The 18,508-nt window shown below is 44.5% G+C and overlaps 1 protein-coding gene across 4 annotated transcripts in view; it reads left to right on the top strand.

The window, feature by feature from the left end:
• Positions 1–11,737, top strand: part of LOC119978556 — a 90,795-nt gene extending 79,058 nt beyond the window's left edge. For all 4 annotated transcript variants that reach the window (XM_038820288.1, XM_038820286.1, XM_038820287.1 and 1 more), the window contains 2 exons: positions 1,400–1,458; positions 10,194–11,737. In XM_038820288.1, the coding sequence (XP_038676216.1) occupies positions 1,400–1,442 (43 nt within the window). In that variant the 3' untranslated portion in view covers positions 1,443–1,458; positions 10,194–11,737. The remainder of the gene's footprint in view (positions 1–1,399; positions 1,459–10,193) is intronic.
• Positions 11,738–18,508: the final 6,771 nt, after the last annotated feature.

Raw genomic sequence — 18,508 nt, forward strand, 5'->3', positions numbered from 1 at the left:
GGCAAATTAAGGGTTACAAGCCTGGGGTTAATGGACAGCACTGTTGCCTCATGGCCTTGGGTCACTGTCTCTGCGGAGATGCACATTCTCCCCGTGTCTGTGTGGGTCCCACCCCCACAACCTAAAGATGTGCAGGATTGGTGGATTTGCCATGCTAAATTGTTCCTTAATTGGAAAAACAATTTTAAAAAGTGCCTGGGGTCAGTGTGCTTTAGACAAGGGGAAGTCCCTAGAAATTTAATGATTTGCAGCCTGCCTCTAGAGATACTCCTTTTCATCTTGGAAGAGATGAGGTCAGTGCTGGGTGGAGCTCAGAGACACAGAGTCATTTTGAAAAGCATTGGCAGATTAGTGATACAGCTTAAAAAGTGACAACGAACAACAGAGTAGCCTTGTCTGGAGTCAAGGAAAAGAATGAAACAACTCCCACAGTCCAAAGATGTGCATGTTAGGTGGATTGGCCACACTAAAATTACCCCTTAGTGTCCAGGGATGTGCAGGTTAAGTTAAGGGGTTATAGGAATAGGGTAAGGAAGTGGGCTTGGGTGAAGTGCTCTTTCAGAGGATCGGTGCAGACCCGATAGTCCAAATGGTCTCCTTCTGCACTGTAGGGCTTCTATGAAACTCCAGTGAAGCAGCCATTTGAAGACCACCAGATTGAGAATGAAGGGGTTCTCATAAGAGCCACAATCTTCTTTGTAATGCAAGTATCACTTTAAATTTTGCTGTTTAAGCTGGATTGAGAGCTGTATGTGTATTTTCTTGTTTAATGGGAAATTGAATAGTAGTTTTAAGGTGTACGTGTAAGCTGTTCTTTTTGGGTTTGAAGTTTAAAAGTTTAATATTGTAGTTATAATGAAATGTTGTTTTAAAATAACCTAGCCCTATTTCTTCGTGCAATCACTCCTGCAGCGAATCCTTTCCACACAATTTTTAAAAATATATATTATAATCTTTATTAGTGTCACAAGTAGGCTTACATTAACACTGCAATGAAGTTTCTGTGAAAATCCCCTAGTCGCCACACTACAGCATCTGTTCGGGTACACTAAGGGAGAATTCAGAATGTCCAATTCACCTAACAGCACATCTTTCGGGACTTGTGGGAGGAAACCAGAGCACCCGGAGGAAACCCACACAGACACGGAGAGAACGTGCAGACTCCACACAGACAGTGACCCAAGCCGGGAATCGAACCCGGGTCCCTGGCATTGCAAAGTAACAATGCTAATCACTGTGCTATTGTTTCGGTCCAGTATTCTAGCCACTGTTTGGGCCTGGTTTGCGATCGTAATAAGATTAAGGCAGAGATAGATTCTTGATATGATTATCCATTATAGAACTTTGTTCCTCTTTGTTCAAGTGCTATAAATCAGTGTGTACGCTCTGTCTCTTACAGGGATGATGTGCTGCAGTATAAACACCCGTATTCCTCTGACTAGATTGGCTCAGTCTGGGGTAAGTTGCATTTCCAAACAAACAGTCAAATGCAACGCATTCAATTTGACCTATCTTGTTACTCGGAACCTCGCAATATTTTCTGGAGGAAGTTCACAAGTTACCTCTCAGCTAATTATCAGAAAAAGATGTGGACTGGTTGAATTGTATAGTATTGAATTTCTCCGAGTACCACCTTGCACTTGGCCTACGCTCAATTGAAGCAGCACAAAAACAGGCCATTCGCCATTTGAGCCAGTTAGTTTTTACTCAGCTAAGCTGCTGCACAGTGGCGGCGGAGAATTCACTATTCTAACAACAGTGTAATTTTAACCTTTTTCTGGGTTATTTCTTGGCGATGGGGCTGTTATATCACTTACTCACTGATGTCCTAGTTGAAAAGAAAAGATTTGCTTTTATAGAGTACCTTTTATGGTCTCAGAACATACTTTTTTATTAAAGTTTTATTTTATAAAACATAAAATAAATGAATCCTAACAAACAAAATACTATTTACAAACCCCTACCCTTGAAACAAAAACCCCGTGGGCGGCATGGTGATGCAGCGGTTAGCACTGCTGTCTCATGGCACTGTCCGTGTAGAGTTTGCACATTCTCCCCATGTCTGCATGGGTTCGTCCCCACAACTCAAAGATGTGCAGAGTAGGTGGATTGCCCTTTAATTGAGAATAAAAGAATTGGGTACTCTAAATTTATTTTTAAAAAAGAAACGAAAACCCTAAACCATAAAACTCCCCCTTACCCTCCGCTCCCCCCGACCTACTGACTGTGACCAACGCCTGAAGATAAAAAACAAAGGTTGTCATCTCTGGCAGGCCTGAGCCTAGAACCCACCCAAGACAGCCACCAACCTTGCCTCTAAGACGAGACACCGAAAACTCCTTAGTCCCAGTTAGATCCCTACCCCTCACCACCACCCCCCAACCTGAGAAACAAATCCCAAATACACAAACTCCCTCCACCCCCTCTCTCTCTCCTCCACCCTTGCCCAACCAAACAAATAAGCTAGACTCACTGAACCTTGTCCAAGTAGGCCCAACAAGCCGCAGCCCCTTCTCCCATGCCAATTCCGTTCACTAGCTGAAACTTTACAGCTAGCAACGGTAACACCCCCCCACTCAGTATGTATGCTCAAAGAAAAACGATGCTCCCCAGCCCGTCTCAGCTACGGAAGAGTAACCGAAACTCGACACCATTACAGTACTTAAACTTTCACCGGGAGCCATGTATTTCCTGTACTGTTACCCAGACCAGTACCCCTCGACAACCGTAGCCCCAAACATACACCAGATACAAACTACAAAACATCTCAAACTGACCTCTCCCAATCGTCCCCATTAAAGTCCCAATCAAATCCATTCAATCAAGCCCAAGTCCGTGCTCCTTGACAAAAGCCTCCGCCTCCTCCAACTTATTGAAAAAATGATATTTGGACCAAAAAGTCACACTAAGTCGAGCCAGGTACACCACTCCAAACCTGACTCCACTCCTGAATAGTGCTGACTTTGCCTTATTAAAAGCCACTTTGCCATCTCCACTCTGACATCTTGGTATATCAATTACCTGCTTAAGGGTTTCCATCATCACCCTGCCTGGCTCCTCAAAATGTTTCACAAACTGTTTTTCAAACTCTTGCACCATTAACCCAGTCAGCATTTCCACTGTAATATGGGTCCGCCGCCTTCCATCTTGCTGAGCTTTGTGGGTTTACTGGCTCCGTCAAAGGATTACCCCCTGTAATCTTCACCAACCTTCTTCATAGATTTCAACATATTTCCACCGACAAATTCCTTGTCCCATACTATGGGCTGGTTTTGATGACCAAAATCCCCGGGTGCTGGGTTAAAAAGTCCAAAAGCAAAGACCGTGGCAGGAGCCACCTTATGTGTGACCTTCTCCTACTTGTCGCCACCAGAAGACCCCATCTCAGACATATTTACTGAAATGTTGACACTATTGTAATGTATTTGTATACAAGGTCCCACAATAAGCAATGAGGTAATGACCATATAATCTGCTTGAGTGGCATTAGTTGAAGGATAAATATTGACCAGGACATTGGGGAGAACTTCCTTTTTTGTCTTCAGAAAGTGCCAGAGGGTCTTTTACGTTTATCTGAGAGGGCAGTTGGGGCCTCAGTTTAAGACTCATTCAGAAAGGAAGCACCTTTAATAGTGCAGCACTCCGATCAGTTCTGTATTGGAGTGTCAGCTATATTTTGCGCTCAAGTTACTGAAGTAGGGCTTAGATCCAAAACTTCCTGATTCAGAATTTAAAGTCTTACCCATTGAGGCACAGCTGACAGAATTAGCTAAAAATAACTCAATCAGCAGAGATGTTAGCTACAGGTCTGCATGGGTTAACACTACAAAAGGAACTATGATTGGGCAGCGAACATGGCAATGATCAAGAAATGGGTAGTAAGGGAGGGGTCAGTGTGGGAGCAAGTGGAGGCGCCATCGTGTAGGGACACAAGTTTAGGAGCGCTGGCAATGGTACCTCTGCTGTACACGCCAACCCGGTACTCCACAAGCCCAGTGGTGGTGGCGGCTTTGAGGGTGAGGGGACAGTGGCGGAAGCATATGGAAGTGGAGGGAGCATCGGTATGGACTCCAATTTGTGGCAACCACTGGTTTGTACTGAGGGGGGGCTAGATGGGGGTTTTGGAGGTGGCAGCGAGCTGAGATCGAGCGGCTAGGGGACATGTTCATTGACGGCAGCTTTATGTGCTTAGAGGACTTAGAGGAGGAGTTTGAGCTGCCAGGTGAAAATGAAATGAAATGAAAATTGCTTATTGCCACGAGTAGGCTTCAATAAAGTTACTGTGAAAAGCCCCTAGTCGCCACATTCCGGCGCCTGTCCGGGGAGGCTGGTACGGGAATTGAACCGTGCTGCTGGTCTGCTTTAAAAGCCAGCAATTTAGCTGAGTGAGCTAAACCAGCCCCAGGTGGGAGTGGGTTCCGCTTTCTGCAGGTGAGGGACTTGGAACGGAGGCAGGTTTCGACCTTTTCGCTTTTACCACCCTGGGGATACATAAGAAGGAAGTTTCAAAAACGGGAGTGGGGGAGGGGAAGGTCTCAGAAATTTATAAAGAACTCGTGGATAGATAGATAGAGAAATATAGCACAGAACAGGCCCTTCGGCCCATGATGTTGTGCCGAACTTTTGTCCTAGGTTAATCATAGAATTTTGGACACTAAGGGCAATTTATCATGGCCAATCCACCCAACCTGCACATCTTTGGACTGTGGGAGGAAACCGGAGTACCCGGAGGAAACCTACGCACACACGGGGGGGATGTGCAGACTCCACACAGACAGTGACCCAAGTCGAAATCGAACTTGGGACCCTGGAGCTGTGAAGCAATTGTGCTATCCACAATGCTACCGTGCTGCCCTTAAGAAGAAATTAATCTACACTCCATTATTCTACCCTAATCCATGTACCTATCCAATAGCCGCTTGAAGGTCCCTAACGTTTCCGACTCAACTATTTCCACAGGCAGTGCATTCCATGCCCCCACTACTCTCTGGGTAAAGAACCTACCTCTGACATCCCCCCTATATCTTCCACCATTTACCTTAAATTTATGTCCCCTTGTAATGGTTTGTTCCACCCGGGGAAAAAGTCTCTGACTGTCTATCTATTCCCCTGATCATCTTATAAACCTCTATCAAGTCGCCCCCCCCATCCTTCTCCGTTCTAATGAGAAAAGGCCTAGCACCCTCAACCTTTCCTCGTAAGACCTACTCTCCATTCCAGGCAACAACCTGGTAAATCTCTTTTGCACCTTTTCCAAAGCTTCCACATCCTTCCTAAAATGAGGTGACCAGAACTGCACACAGTACTCCAAATGTGGCCTGACCAAGGTTTTGTACAGCTGCATCATCACCTCACGGCTCTTAAATTCAATCCCTCTGCTAATGAACGCTAGCACACCATAGGCCTTCTTCACAGCTCTATCCACTTGAGTGGCAACTTTCAAAGATCTATGAACATAGACCCCAAGATCTCTCTGCTCCTCTACATTGCCAAGAACCCTACCGTTAACCCTGTATTCCGCATTCATATTTGTCCTTCCAAAATGGACAACCTCACACTTGTCAGGGTTAAACTCCATCTGCCACTTCTCAGCCCAGCTCTGCATCCTATCTATGTCTCTTTGAAGCCGACAACAGCCTTCCTCACTATCCACAACTCCACCAATCTTCGTATCATCTGCAAATTTACTGACCCACCCTTCAACTCCCTCATCCAAGTCGTTAATGAAAATCACAAACAGCAGAGGACCCAGAACTGATCCCTGTGGTACGCCACTGGTAACTGGGCTCCAGGTTGAATATTTGCCATCCACCACCACTCTGTCTTCTATCGGTTAGCCAGTTCGTTATCCAACTGGCCAAATTTCCCACTGTCCCATGCCTCCTTACCTTCTGCATAAGCCTACCATGGGGAACCCTATCAAATGCCTTACTAAAATCTATGTACACTACATCCACTGCTTTACCTTCATCCACATGCTTGGTCACCTCCTCAAAGAAGTCAATAAGACTTGTAAGGCAAGACCTACCCCTCACAAATCCGTGCTGACTATCCCTAATCAAGCAGTGTCTTTCCAGATGCTCAGAAATCCTATCCCTCAGTACCCTTTCCATTACTTTGCCTACCAACGAAGTAAGACTAACTGGCCTGTAATTCCCAGGGTTATCCCTATTCCCTTTTTTGAACAGGGGCACGACATTCGCCACTCTCCAATCCTCTCGTACCACCCCTGTTGACAGCGAGGACGAAAAGATCATTGCCAACGGCTCTGCAATTTCATTTCTTGCCTCCCATAGAATCCTTGGATATATCCCGTCAGGCCCGGGGGACATGTCTATCCTCAAGTTTTTCAAAACGCCCAACATATCTTCCTTCCTAACAAGTATCGCCTCGAGGTTACCAGTCTGTTTCGCACTGTCCTCGCCAACAATATGGCCCCTCTCGTTTGTAAATACTGAAGAAAAATACTTGTTCAAGACCTCTCCTATCTCTTCAGACTCAATACACAATCTCCCGCTACTGTCCTTGATCGGACTTACCCTCGCTCTAGTCATTCTCATATTTCTCACATATGTGTAAAAGGCCTTGGGGTTTTCCTTGATCCTACCCGCCAAAGATTTTTCATGCCCTCTCTTAGCTCTCCTAATCCCTTTCTTCAGTTCCTTCCTGGCTATCTTGTATCCCTCCAGCGCCCTGTCTGAACCTTGTTTCCTCAGCCTTACATAAGTCTCCTTCTTCCTCTTAACAAGACATTCAACCCCTCTTGTCAACCATGGTTCCCTCACTCGACCATCTCTTCCCTGCCTGACAGGGACATACATATCAAAAACATGCAGTACCTGTTCCTTGAACAAGTTCCACATTTCACTTGTGTCCTTCCCTGACAGCCTATGTTCCCAACTAATGCACTTCAATTCTTGTCTGAAAGCATTGTATTTACCCTTCCCCCAATTGTAAACCTTGCCCTGTTGCACGCACCTATCCCTCTCCATTACTAAAGTGAAAGTCACAGAATTGTGGTCACTACCTCCAAAATGTGTGGTCACTACCTCCAAAATGCTCCCCCACTAACAAATGTATCACCTGCCCTGGTTCATTACCAAGTACCAAATCCAATATGACCTCCCCTCTGGTCGGACAATCTACATACTGTGTTAGAAAAGCTTCCTGGACACACTGCACAAACAGTACCCCATCCAAACTATTTGATCTAAAGAGTTTCCACTCAATGTTTGGGAAGTTGAAGTCACCCATGACTACTACCCTGTGACTTCTACACCTTTCCAAAATCTGTTTCCCAATCTGTTCCTCCACATCTCTGCTGCTATTGGGGGGCCTATAGAAAACTCCCAACAAGGTGACTGCTCCTTTCCTATATCTGACTTCAACCCATATTACCTCAGTAGGCAGATCCCCTTCGAACTGCCTTTCTGCAGCTGTTATACTATCTCTATTTAACAATGCCCCCCCCCCCCCCCCCCCCCCACCTCTTTTACCATCCTCCCTAATCTTGTTGAAACATCTATAACCAGGGACCTCCAACAACCATTTCTGCCCCTCTTCTATCCAAGTTTCCGTGATGGCCACCACATTGTAGTCCCAAGTACCGATCCATGCCTTAAGTTCACCCACCTTATTCCTGATGCTTCTTGCATTGAAGTATACACACTTCAACCCATCTCCTTGCCTGCAAGTAATCTCCTTAGTCAGTGTTACCTTCCCCACTGCGTCACTACACGCTTTGACGTCCTGAACATCGGCTACCTTAGTTGCTGGACTACAAGTCCGGTTCCTATTCCCCTGCCAAATTAGTTTAAACCCTCCCGAAGACTACTAGAAAACCTCCCCCCCAGGATATTGGTGCCCCTCTGGTTCAGATGCAACCCGTCCTGCTTGTACAGGTCCCACCTTCCCCAGAATGCGCTCCAATTATCCAAATACCTGAAGCCCTCCCTCCTACACCATTCCTGCAGCGCTCTCTCCCTATTCCTAGCCTCGCTATCACGTGGCACCGGCAACAAACCAGAGATGACAACTCTGTCTGTCCTGGCCTTTAACTTCCAGCCTAACTCCCTAAACTTGTTTATTACCTCCACACCCCTTGTCCTACCTACGTCGTTGGTACCAATGTGCACCACGACTTCTGTCTGCTCACCCTCCCCCTTCAGGATCCTGAAGACACGATCCGAGACATCCCTGGCCCTGGCACCCGGGAGGCAACATACCTTCCGGGAGTGTCGCTCGCGACCACAGAATGTCCAATCTATTCCCCTAACCATTGAATCTCCTATTACTATTGCTTTTCTATGCTCTCCCCTTCCCTTCTGAGCCCCAGAGCCAGACTCAGTGCCAGAGACCTGGCCGCTAGGGCCTTCCCCCGGTAGGTCATCCCCCCAACAGCATCCAAAACAGTATACTTGTTTTGAAGAGGAACAGCCACGAGGGATCCCTGCACTGTCTGCCTGTTAGTTTTCTTTTCCCTGACTAACCCAGCTACTCTTGTCAGTACCTTGGGTGTGGCTACCTCCCTGTAACTCTTCTCGATAACCCCCTCTGCCTCCCGGATGATCCGAAGTTCATCCAGCTCCAGTTCCCTAACACGGTCTCTGAGGAGCTGGAGTTGGGTGCACTTCCCACAGGTATAGTCAGCGGGGACACCAGTGGTATCCCTCACCACCCACATCCTACAGGAGGAGCATGCAACTGCCCTAGCCTTCATCCCCTCTTACTTTACAGAATTAGCTGCCCCGTAGACCTACTGGACCTCCGCCCTCCGACTCTGCTTCCATTCAGCTGTACTCTAAACTCCTGGCTCCCTTCACGCTCTTTGATAAATGTAGGAAATGAAATGAAAAGGAGCACCTTACTGCCTCCTCACCTAACTCCCTCAGTCACCAAACTCTCACTGTAGCACTCAAATGCAACCAGTTCAGCACTCAGGGGAGGTAAAACGTAAATGGGAGGATGAGTTGGGCAAGGGATTAGAGATGGGACTGTGTGAGGATGCCTTGAGTAGGGATAACGCATCATCGTTGTGTGCCAGGCTCAGCCTGATACAATAAAAAAATACATTTAGAGTAACCGATTCATTTTTTTCAATTAAGGGGCAATTTAGCGTGGCCAATCCACCTACCCTGCACATCTTTTGGTTGTGGGGGTGAAACCCACGCAAACACGGGGAGAATGTGCAAACTCCACACAGACAGTGACCCAGAGCCGGGATCGAACCTGGGACCTCGGCCCTGTGAGGCAGCAATGCTAACCACTGCGCAACCGTGCTGCCCCTTGTCTGATTCAATTTAAGGAGGTCCACAGGCCCATATGACTGTGGCCTGTATGAACAGGTTATTTGAAGGTGTGGAGTGTAGGTGTAGGCGATGTGTGGTGGCCCGGAAATCAAGTCCACATGTTTTGGGCATGTCCGAAGCTTAGGGGATTCTGACAGGGATTTGCCGATGTCATGTCCACGGTATTAAAGACAAGAGTGGCACAGAGTCCAGATGTGTGGTGATCTTTGATCTGTCGGAAGACCCGGGAGTCCAAGGGGTGAGAGAGGCTGACGTTTTGGCCTTTGCCTCTCTGGTAGGCCGGCGACGGATCTTATTGGCGTGGAGGGACTCGGAGTCCCCGAAATCGGGGGTTTGGGTTAGTGTTAAGGCCGGGTTTCTCATGCTTGAGAAGATCAAGTTCACCCCAAGAGGTTCGACGTTAGGCTTCGCCCGGAGGTGGCAGCTGTTTGTCGACTTCTTTGGAGAAAATTAAGCTGTCAGCAGATACAATAATGGGGTGGGGAGGTTTTAGGGAAGGAGGGGGAGATAGTTGAGGCGGGATCATTGAGTGGAGATGGGAAACTGTGTGTGTAGGCCATGTTGGCTGGGTGTGGTTTGGGGGATGTTATTTACTGTGTCATGTTTGCTTTTGAAATTGTTGTTAAAAAATTACAAATGCCTTAATAAAATGGAAAAAACACGACAAAAAGAAGCACTTTTTCTAGTTCATTGGGAGGTCGGCGGAAGGGGGTTGTAAGAATGGCTGCTGATGATAAATGTACAAGTATTTGGATCTGACCATCTTAGAGTTGGATCTGAATGCAAGGAAATATCTGGATCTGTGACCAGATCTCTAATTGTGATTGTGTTATGACAAAGGAGCTCAGTCACCAGTAACATTAATCATCTGCTTTCTCTCTTTAGGTGGCTTTCCTGCTGTTGTGTGAATCTCTTAAGTGACTTTCGATTTTGATCTTTGAGGGTTCTGAACAGGCAGGAGTTGCTGTCTCACTGAGTAGTTCTTGAACTTCCGAGATGCTGCTGGATTTGGGTTACCTTTCTATTTTAATTCAAAATATTACAATGGACAATAAGCACATGCATTTTAAAAGTGTTTGCTAGGATGATAAATGTATTTTACTTGATGCGTCTTTGAACAGTCTTAATCTCCAGCAAGCTTGCCGTTGCACAGCCCATGAAGATAATCCCACAAGCCTCACACCAGCTTCTCTGTTCTGCTGGCTGTTATTGTAGGATTTTGTTTAATTTCACATTGAAAAGTGAAGTGTTGAGGAATTTATACTCGTGACTGTTGCTTAGATTGAGACCTGTTAATATGCTTAAATTAGCTGAGTGACCCTTTGCAACACTGCAGGTGAAACACCTGCTGTATATGGTTTCCTTTTCTATATTATCTCCCCTGTTTATATGTGACATGGAGTAAAAACAGTAATCCACATTGATTAGCATTACCTTTGACCCATGTAGCCTGATTTGTTTTCTAAATTTCAATTTTAACTTCTGATCAAACTCTTAAAATTGTACTGTCAATATCTTTGTTAAATGGAGTAAGTTTTAAAAAGTTAAAGGTGAATGTTAGTTGAAGCCCCATCCCAAATGCTGCAGCTCTCCACCCTGCCCCCTACACTTGGCACAGCACCGCAGTAAGTTCCAATGTGCTCCAGCTGATTCTGCTTCTCCAGTTTAAGTTTCACCATCTTAAAAGGTTTACTTAGTGGTTTTGATGATGGTAGCAAAACATTTAAAAACAAATCCCAAGTTGCTCATTCTGCTGGCACAGTTCACAGCTATCTCCTTACAGCACTGTTTATCCCCCATGTTACCTCAACAGCCCTATGACGCTCTTCACTAGTGCTCATTACTGCCTGCTTGAGTTTGCTCCTTTGCTCATTGTCTTTTTTTACACTATCAATGGTCTGACATTCACTAGCAGTCAAATGATCAAGTTGGGTCTGTATTGGTTGAGCTTGGCCCACTGCTGATTGCACAATGGGGAAGCGCATGGTTCCAGCAAACTAACTATCCACTCCAACCAGTCTGAGTTGCATTAATGCAGAAGCCTGCTATTCACCCTACCACACGGGGACAATAATGGACTGCTGGTCTGTGGCGAGTACTCTGCCTTGGTCACTGTCAGATCGCGATCAGTACAGAAACTCAGCGAGTGGGAGGAATTTTCTGACTTTACAGACCTCGCTTCATATTTGGAGGATCACAAAGTGATATTCTTTGAAAAATTCGACAACATGCCTTCTGGAATTTTCTATCCTTATGGAAGAAATTTGTAGGCATCGTCCACTAGAATATCCAGTATCTAATACACCAGCCCCCAACTCCAGATTCTGCAACTATCAGCCACCTTGAACAGAGGCTGGGGTCAATGGTGATATTGGAGCAGCCAATAAAGGAGAAAAAGTGAGGATAATAAATATATCTTTTAACAAAAATATGTCCCCTGTCTGCTCTTTCTTTTTCTTTCACTCTAACTAGGCAAGCAAGGAGTGAATCATTCAGTTTTAGGCTTGCATATATAATTGGCAGAATTATTCTCTCTACTTTAAGTGGAATTTCAGAAATCCACCTCCAACATGTAGTTTGCACAGTGGCTGAATGTTGAATGTAGGGTGTTTAGTGAACCACGGCAAGGAGGAAGATCCCTGCTTTTGCCCTGCTCTGTGTTTTAACTGCCCTCATTTCCAGGATACTTTGTGTAAGAACAGTGGACGAAATTCAGATTGACAGCTCAAAACTTTCTTGGACACTTTAAAAGACATCCCAGAGACCTTGCACCTTTTTAGCATTACCTGCTCATTGAGTTCTTACTGACCCAATTTGCATATATCTGAGGGAGAGTCATTAGCTCAAGGGTTTTCTAGCACTACTGCTGTACCTTGGCATGTTACACGCAGAGACCGGGTCAGCTGAGGCATTCCTGATACAAGTCTGAAGGGCATCATATTTGGATTTCTGCAGGTAGTGGTGCTGCGAAACAGCAGTATCATCCACCAACAATTCTTAGGCACCTTGATGTTTGTCAACCTCATCATCCACTTCCTCCTTGTTTGCCAATTGAATCCATAGAATCCCGACAGTGCAGATGAAGGCCATTTGGTCCTTAGAGTCTGCATCAACCCTCCAAAAGAGTACCCTGTCTTGGCCCAGTCCCCCGCCCTATCCCCGTAACACTCTTTGTCAAAATCATCCAAAATCAAAACATTATTTCCCTTCTCTCTCCAGAGGTGCTGTCAGACCAGCAGAGATTGTTCAGTATTTTCTGTTTTTGTTTCAGATTCCAGCATCCACAGTAATTTGCTTTTAGCGCCGGAATTTGCACTCAGGTCCCCGGCACTGTGAGGCAACAGTGCTAACCACTGTGCTGCCCATGTGGCATACAGCAATTGCTGTAATAGATTTACATCTAAAGAAGTTCATTCTTCTTCTGTGACTTGGTGTCAAGTGTGGCTACCCTCTCGCATCAACTAGTTCTGTACAAGTGAAGATACAAATAAAACAATAAAAATTGCCACGGCAATTTACTAGAGTGCAGTGAAAGAACTTGGTCTGCTTGCTTTCATACTTGTTTGTTTTCCAGACTGCTGCTAACAAATGCAGGCTGAACTGGGAGTTTAACATCAAGGCAGTTTGTCTGCTGATCAGTTTATTGACATTAAAATGGGCAGACCTAAGAAAGCTAAGTGTAGCTCCCTCTAGAGGTCACTGGAAGGAAGCAGTGTGTAACTAAGGTCTCAAGTTTAAATAACATGCCTCCCTAAAAGGACATGGCTGGAAATTAGCAAAGCTTCAACTGATGCATTTAAAACCGGTGGTGTATTGCTTCAGTAAGCAGTGGCTGTACTCAATGAATCAATTTCAGTTTAACAAAGATATATAAAATTTGAAAGACTGACGATCATTTTGGACTTTATTCACTTTGGCAAGGGTGACGGTTGGAGCAAAATGCTCAAGAGGAAACTGCCTCAAAAACAAGGTGATAGGGGTGGCACAGTGGTTAGCATTGCTGCCTACGGCGCTGAGGACCCGGGTTCGAATCCCGGCCCTGGGTCACTGTCTGTGTGGAGTTTGCACATTCTCCCCGTGTCTGTGTGGGTTTCAACCCCACAACCCAAAAGATGTGCAGGTTAGGTGGATTGGCCACGCTAAATTGCCCCTTAATTGGAAAAAATAATTGGGAACTCTAAATTTAAAAAAAAACAAAAAAACAAGGAGAAGATATGCATGAATTAAAACTCATTGGGCTGCAAAATGGATCTTGAGAAATTGATTCACTAATATATTAAAATTTGCTTGGACAAGGATATAAAAAACATTATGGTAAATCGGATTCAGGTAAATCGAAGCAGTGCTCCGAAAGCTAATGATTTGAAACAAACCTGTTGGACTTTAACCTGGTGTTGTAAGACTCCTTACTGTGATCGAAAACATTATCAGAAAGTTTGTTAATGATATTTAACCAGAGCCACTGCAAATAACAAGAAAAATATAGTAAAATATTTTACTAATACAAACCAGAATAGTGCAAATAATAAAGGCACAATGTCAGAATAAATGAGAAAATCTGATAAAGTCAATCCAGTGAAGTAACAAGTGTTCTGCATCTCTGGTTGGTTTTCTGAGCCATGCCTGACATAGATCCTATTGTATTGCGAATAAATTAGACATACTGCAAAATAGAAAGAAACCATTATCGTACTCCACTTATCTGTTTGTTCCCTTCCTTCTTTGAAACAACTTCCTTTGTAAAAAAACAATTTCTGCACTCTGCTTTCACACAATTTGTGACAGGGAATTCCACTTTCTAACCTCTCATTTAATTATTTTTGAGATTTTAAATTAGTGCCTTCTCATTACTGTCTTGCAAACCAGTGTAGGCAGTCTTTTATTATTTCTCAATCCTGGAAACTGAATTATGCCTGACTTCATCTTGGCTCTACTGGAAATTAAATACAACTTCTCCAATTTCCCTTTAGAATTACGACGCATTATCTCTCATGCCCCAGTCATTCTACACAGCATCTTCAGTATTGCTTTTTAAAAAAAAATACTTATTCAAAAAAATCTCATATTAATCAAAACAACCCAAAACAAACAGAAATACACAACAGAAGAGAGAAACAAAAAAACAAAACACACACAACACCTAATTAACTTTAACTAGCCTAAACCCCCCCAAATAGCTGACGTGACTAACTCCTTAAAGAAAGAAATGAATGGCTGCCATCTCGGGTAGAACGTCTCCATCGACCCACTGATGGTACTTGACCTTCTCCAAATGCAGAAACGACATGAGGTCACCCAGCCAAGCCGAGACATTGGGCGGAGAAGGAGACCCCCACCCAAGCAGAATTCACTTCCAGGCTGTTAGCGAGGCAAAGGCAAGGACATCTGCTTTCATCCCACACTGTGCCAAATCCAACGGCGAATCTGACACCCCAAATATGGCCACCAGCGGACATGGATCCAAATTTACACAGTATCTGCGACCTGGTGTTAAAGAAAGAAGCCGAGAGGCCTATCAACTCGGGCAGGACCAGAACATAAGTGTATGATTAGCTGGCCCTAGAACAGTGCTCACACTTATCCTCAACCTCGGAGAAAAACTCACTCGTCCTAGCTCTGGTCAGGTGCAACCTATGCAAAACCTTGAATTGAATCAGACTCAGCCAAGCCATGAAGACGTGGAGTTGGTAATGTGGAGAACTTCAGTCCACACCCCTCCCATTAAGAATGGGACCCAATTCCCCCTCCCATTTTGTCCTCAATAAACGGAACAGAATCAATTGAAAGGATATAGAACATAGAACAGTACAGCACAGAACAGGCCCTTCGGCCCTCGATGTTGTGCCGAGCCATGATCACCCTACTCAAACCCACGTATCCACCCTATACCCGTAACCCAACAACCCCCCACCCCTTAACCTTACTTTTTAGGACACTACGGGCAATTTAGCATGGCCAATCCACCTAACCCGCACATCTTTGGACTGTGGGAGGAAACCGGAGCACCCGGAGGAAACCCACGCACACACGGGGAGGATGTGCATGGCCATATATGTCCAAAATAGATGCTCCATCAGGCCTAGCCATGGACAGAATTTTCTTCAACAGGAAGAGGGTGGCAATAAAGGAAGTGGGGGGGGGGGGGGGGGGGAGCTTTGTGTGAAAAATCACAAATTTGAAAAGACTGGGACCAAGCAGTTGGAATTTCTCAGCTAACTCCTGAAAACTAGCAAACCTCCCCTCCACAAACATGTTCCCAAACCATTCCCTTCCCAAGACTTGAATGTCGAGTCCAAACCAGCCAGTAAGAAAAGGTGACTTTTGCAAATGGCTAGCAAAGACAGGAACAGGAGCTTGAAATGTTGCCAAAACTGCTTCCAAATTCTCAGGGAGGAGAACACCACTGAATTTTAGGAGAATCAAACGGTGGAAAGCATTGATTTTGTATGTTTGATGATTAGATAATGTACAAGTTCAATCTCACCTTCCTGCTTTCTATTCTATGCCTCAATACAAAACCATGAATGTATACCTATGCTGCTGCCTTAAATGACCTATGGAATCCAGCACTTAAATGTGAAAGCGCTGGACTCCATTCCATAGCTTGTTCCCGCCCAGGGGATGCTTTGAATTAGATTGGGTGATTACTTAACTGTGCTTCTTTATTGATTATTGCAAATCACCTTGATGTACTTGACAGGTTGACCTCCTTATTGATTGAACATCGGGTTTCACTGGTCAGGAGCAGTGAGTCCAGTGTGGTACATCTACAGTGTGGAATTAGTGAATGTGCTTGAAGGGCTGGCATGGAGCCAATAAAGGTGTGATCAAAACACAACAGACATCCAGTTCTTCTGACATGCCAGCTTAGATTCTGGCCGTGCCTTAAGGGTGGTACTCTAACTTTTCCACCCCTTTGCTGGGGTCATTTCCCCTCCCTGTATTCATGAATCAGTTAGCACCACTGTTTCCTCCGTCTTGATATTCCTCAGTTGAAGTGAGTGGATACAGCAGGGTGTAGGGTTTAATAGCATGGGATGGATGAATAGACACTGGCCCTATCTCCGCTTTCTTCTAGCAATCACTCCTTTCTTCCAGATTGCCGCTCCTGAACAGGTGAGGATGTTTAAATATCCACTAAGTGACAATATGATGGGGGAAACTGACATCACCTGAGAAATTGCTGGGGAAATAATTATCTGTTTAATTTTTCTTGCCTGAACAGAACTATGCAGAGAGTTGATCATAGCCCACAGAGTTATTTTATTTTATGGTTGAGTTTTACACATATTCATATTCCTGACTTGTGGAGAATTCCATAATTGCATTAACATTTCCAGGACTACAGTCTCTATTGTTAACAAAGAATCCAGGTATTTAAAGGTTCAAATGTGATTTATATAATCAGTTTCACTCTTGAATATTGTCACAATTTCACATCCTGGAAGTTGCTGCGGTGATATTAGTCGGGCCTCGCTTAACACATTTGTCTGACATTCCTTTGCTGTTTACTTTAGTGCAGGTATTCGCCTGATTCCAATAAACTGCCTTGAGCTGCTATTGAAACAGCAACAAGTGCAACTTTATATGAATATTTTACAATTGAACTTGCTCATATCAGCAGCAACGATTTCTGGACATGTGTTTAAAAGTTAATGGGGTAGAATTTCAAATTGTCGGCTGGGTATAAAACTGATGATGCAGGGCAGCCAATTGTTTTGCAATCCACCCGATTTTAATTTCCAAATTCAAGGGGAATGAATGTCAGATATACACTGGATCCCAAATGTTAGTTTAGGACAAATATGGACCATAATGAAAGAGAAAATGCTGGAAAATCTCAGCAGGTCTGGCAGCATCAGTAGGGAGAGAAAAGAGCTAATGTTTCGAGTCCAATGACTCTTTGTCAAAGCTCATTTGTCAAATATGGACCATGCCAGGGAATTAAACCAAGCTGGGTCAGGTGTGCTAGACTACTACCCAGCACAGAGGTGTTGGGGGAAAGCAAAGGAACATTAAGCTGGAAAAAGAGGATTTTTTTTTTAATTTAGAGTATCCAATTATTTTTTTTCCCCAATTAAGGGGCAACCCTGCACATCTTTGTGGGTTGCAGACATGGGGAGAATGTAAACGCGACACGGACAATGACCTGGGGCCGGGATCAAACCCGGGTCCTAATACAGAGAAGGAAAGTTCATAGTCTGAACGGAGTTAGGCTGTGTGAAAGGAGTGTAACAGATGGGCTGAATGGCCTTTTCTTATGTCATGCTTAAATGTTTGTGCATATCTAACTCAATCAGAGCAACCGTGAGTGTCTTTATGGACATGCATGAGGATAAAAATCTGAAAGGTAGCAACTCCTGGTAAATCTCGGGTGAAGAAATGATCCAGGTGTTTTTTGATGTGCAGGGTGAAATAATTCAACACATTTGTCATTACTACACTGATTAGTAAATACTTAATTGATGAATACACCAGAACACACAGAACAGGAGCAAAGCATGAATGGCCACGTTATAACTTTGGCAGTTCCGGAATATTATATTGAATTGGGGACCTTGAGCTTTTTAAACAAGGGACGATGCTAGCAACTTTAATTTGACCTTTGACTCCCTGTAAAATGGGAAATATGATGGAATGTTCCCTGTAAATGTAATGTGAGTCTTACAGGTTGGGATGTAATTGAGGGGTTCGGGAGGTTTATATATCGAATAACAGATACCCAGGAGTAGGTTACAGACTGAAATCTAATCAGGGAATAAGGGATTTATATATAGAATAACAGATACTTGGGGAGTGAGTTACAGGCTGGAATCTAATCAAGGAGTTTGGGGTTTTATATATAGAATAGCATACCTGGAAGTGAGTTAGCAGCTGAAATCTGTGCAAGGGGTTCAGGGGGTTTATGTTAGGATCCTGTTGGGATCATTAATGTCAAAAGGAGAACTCCGTATACCCAGTTGACAAATTTATGCCACAAGATTTCACACTTTTAAACCGAAACACATTTAATTTTATGTAGAGAGAAATGAAGCAATGCAAGCACCACTAACTTAATATAGCTCATAAAGACTTATGTTATAAACTCATTCTACTTTTTAACCCCCCCCCCCCCCCCCCCCCCCCCCCCCACCCAAGAGTTCCCTTATCTTATGAAATCTTAAAGGTTCATTCATTTTTTCTGGGACCAACTCAAAGGT

This window comes from Scyliorhinus canicula, chromosome 15 (assembly GCF_902713615.1).
Source record: "Scyliorhinus canicula chromosome 15, sScyCan1.1, whole genome shotgun sequence".
Taxonomy (NCBI): domain Eukaryota; kingdom Metazoa; phylum Chordata; class Chondrichthyes; order Carcharhiniformes; family Scyliorhinidae; genus Scyliorhinus; species Scyliorhinus canicula.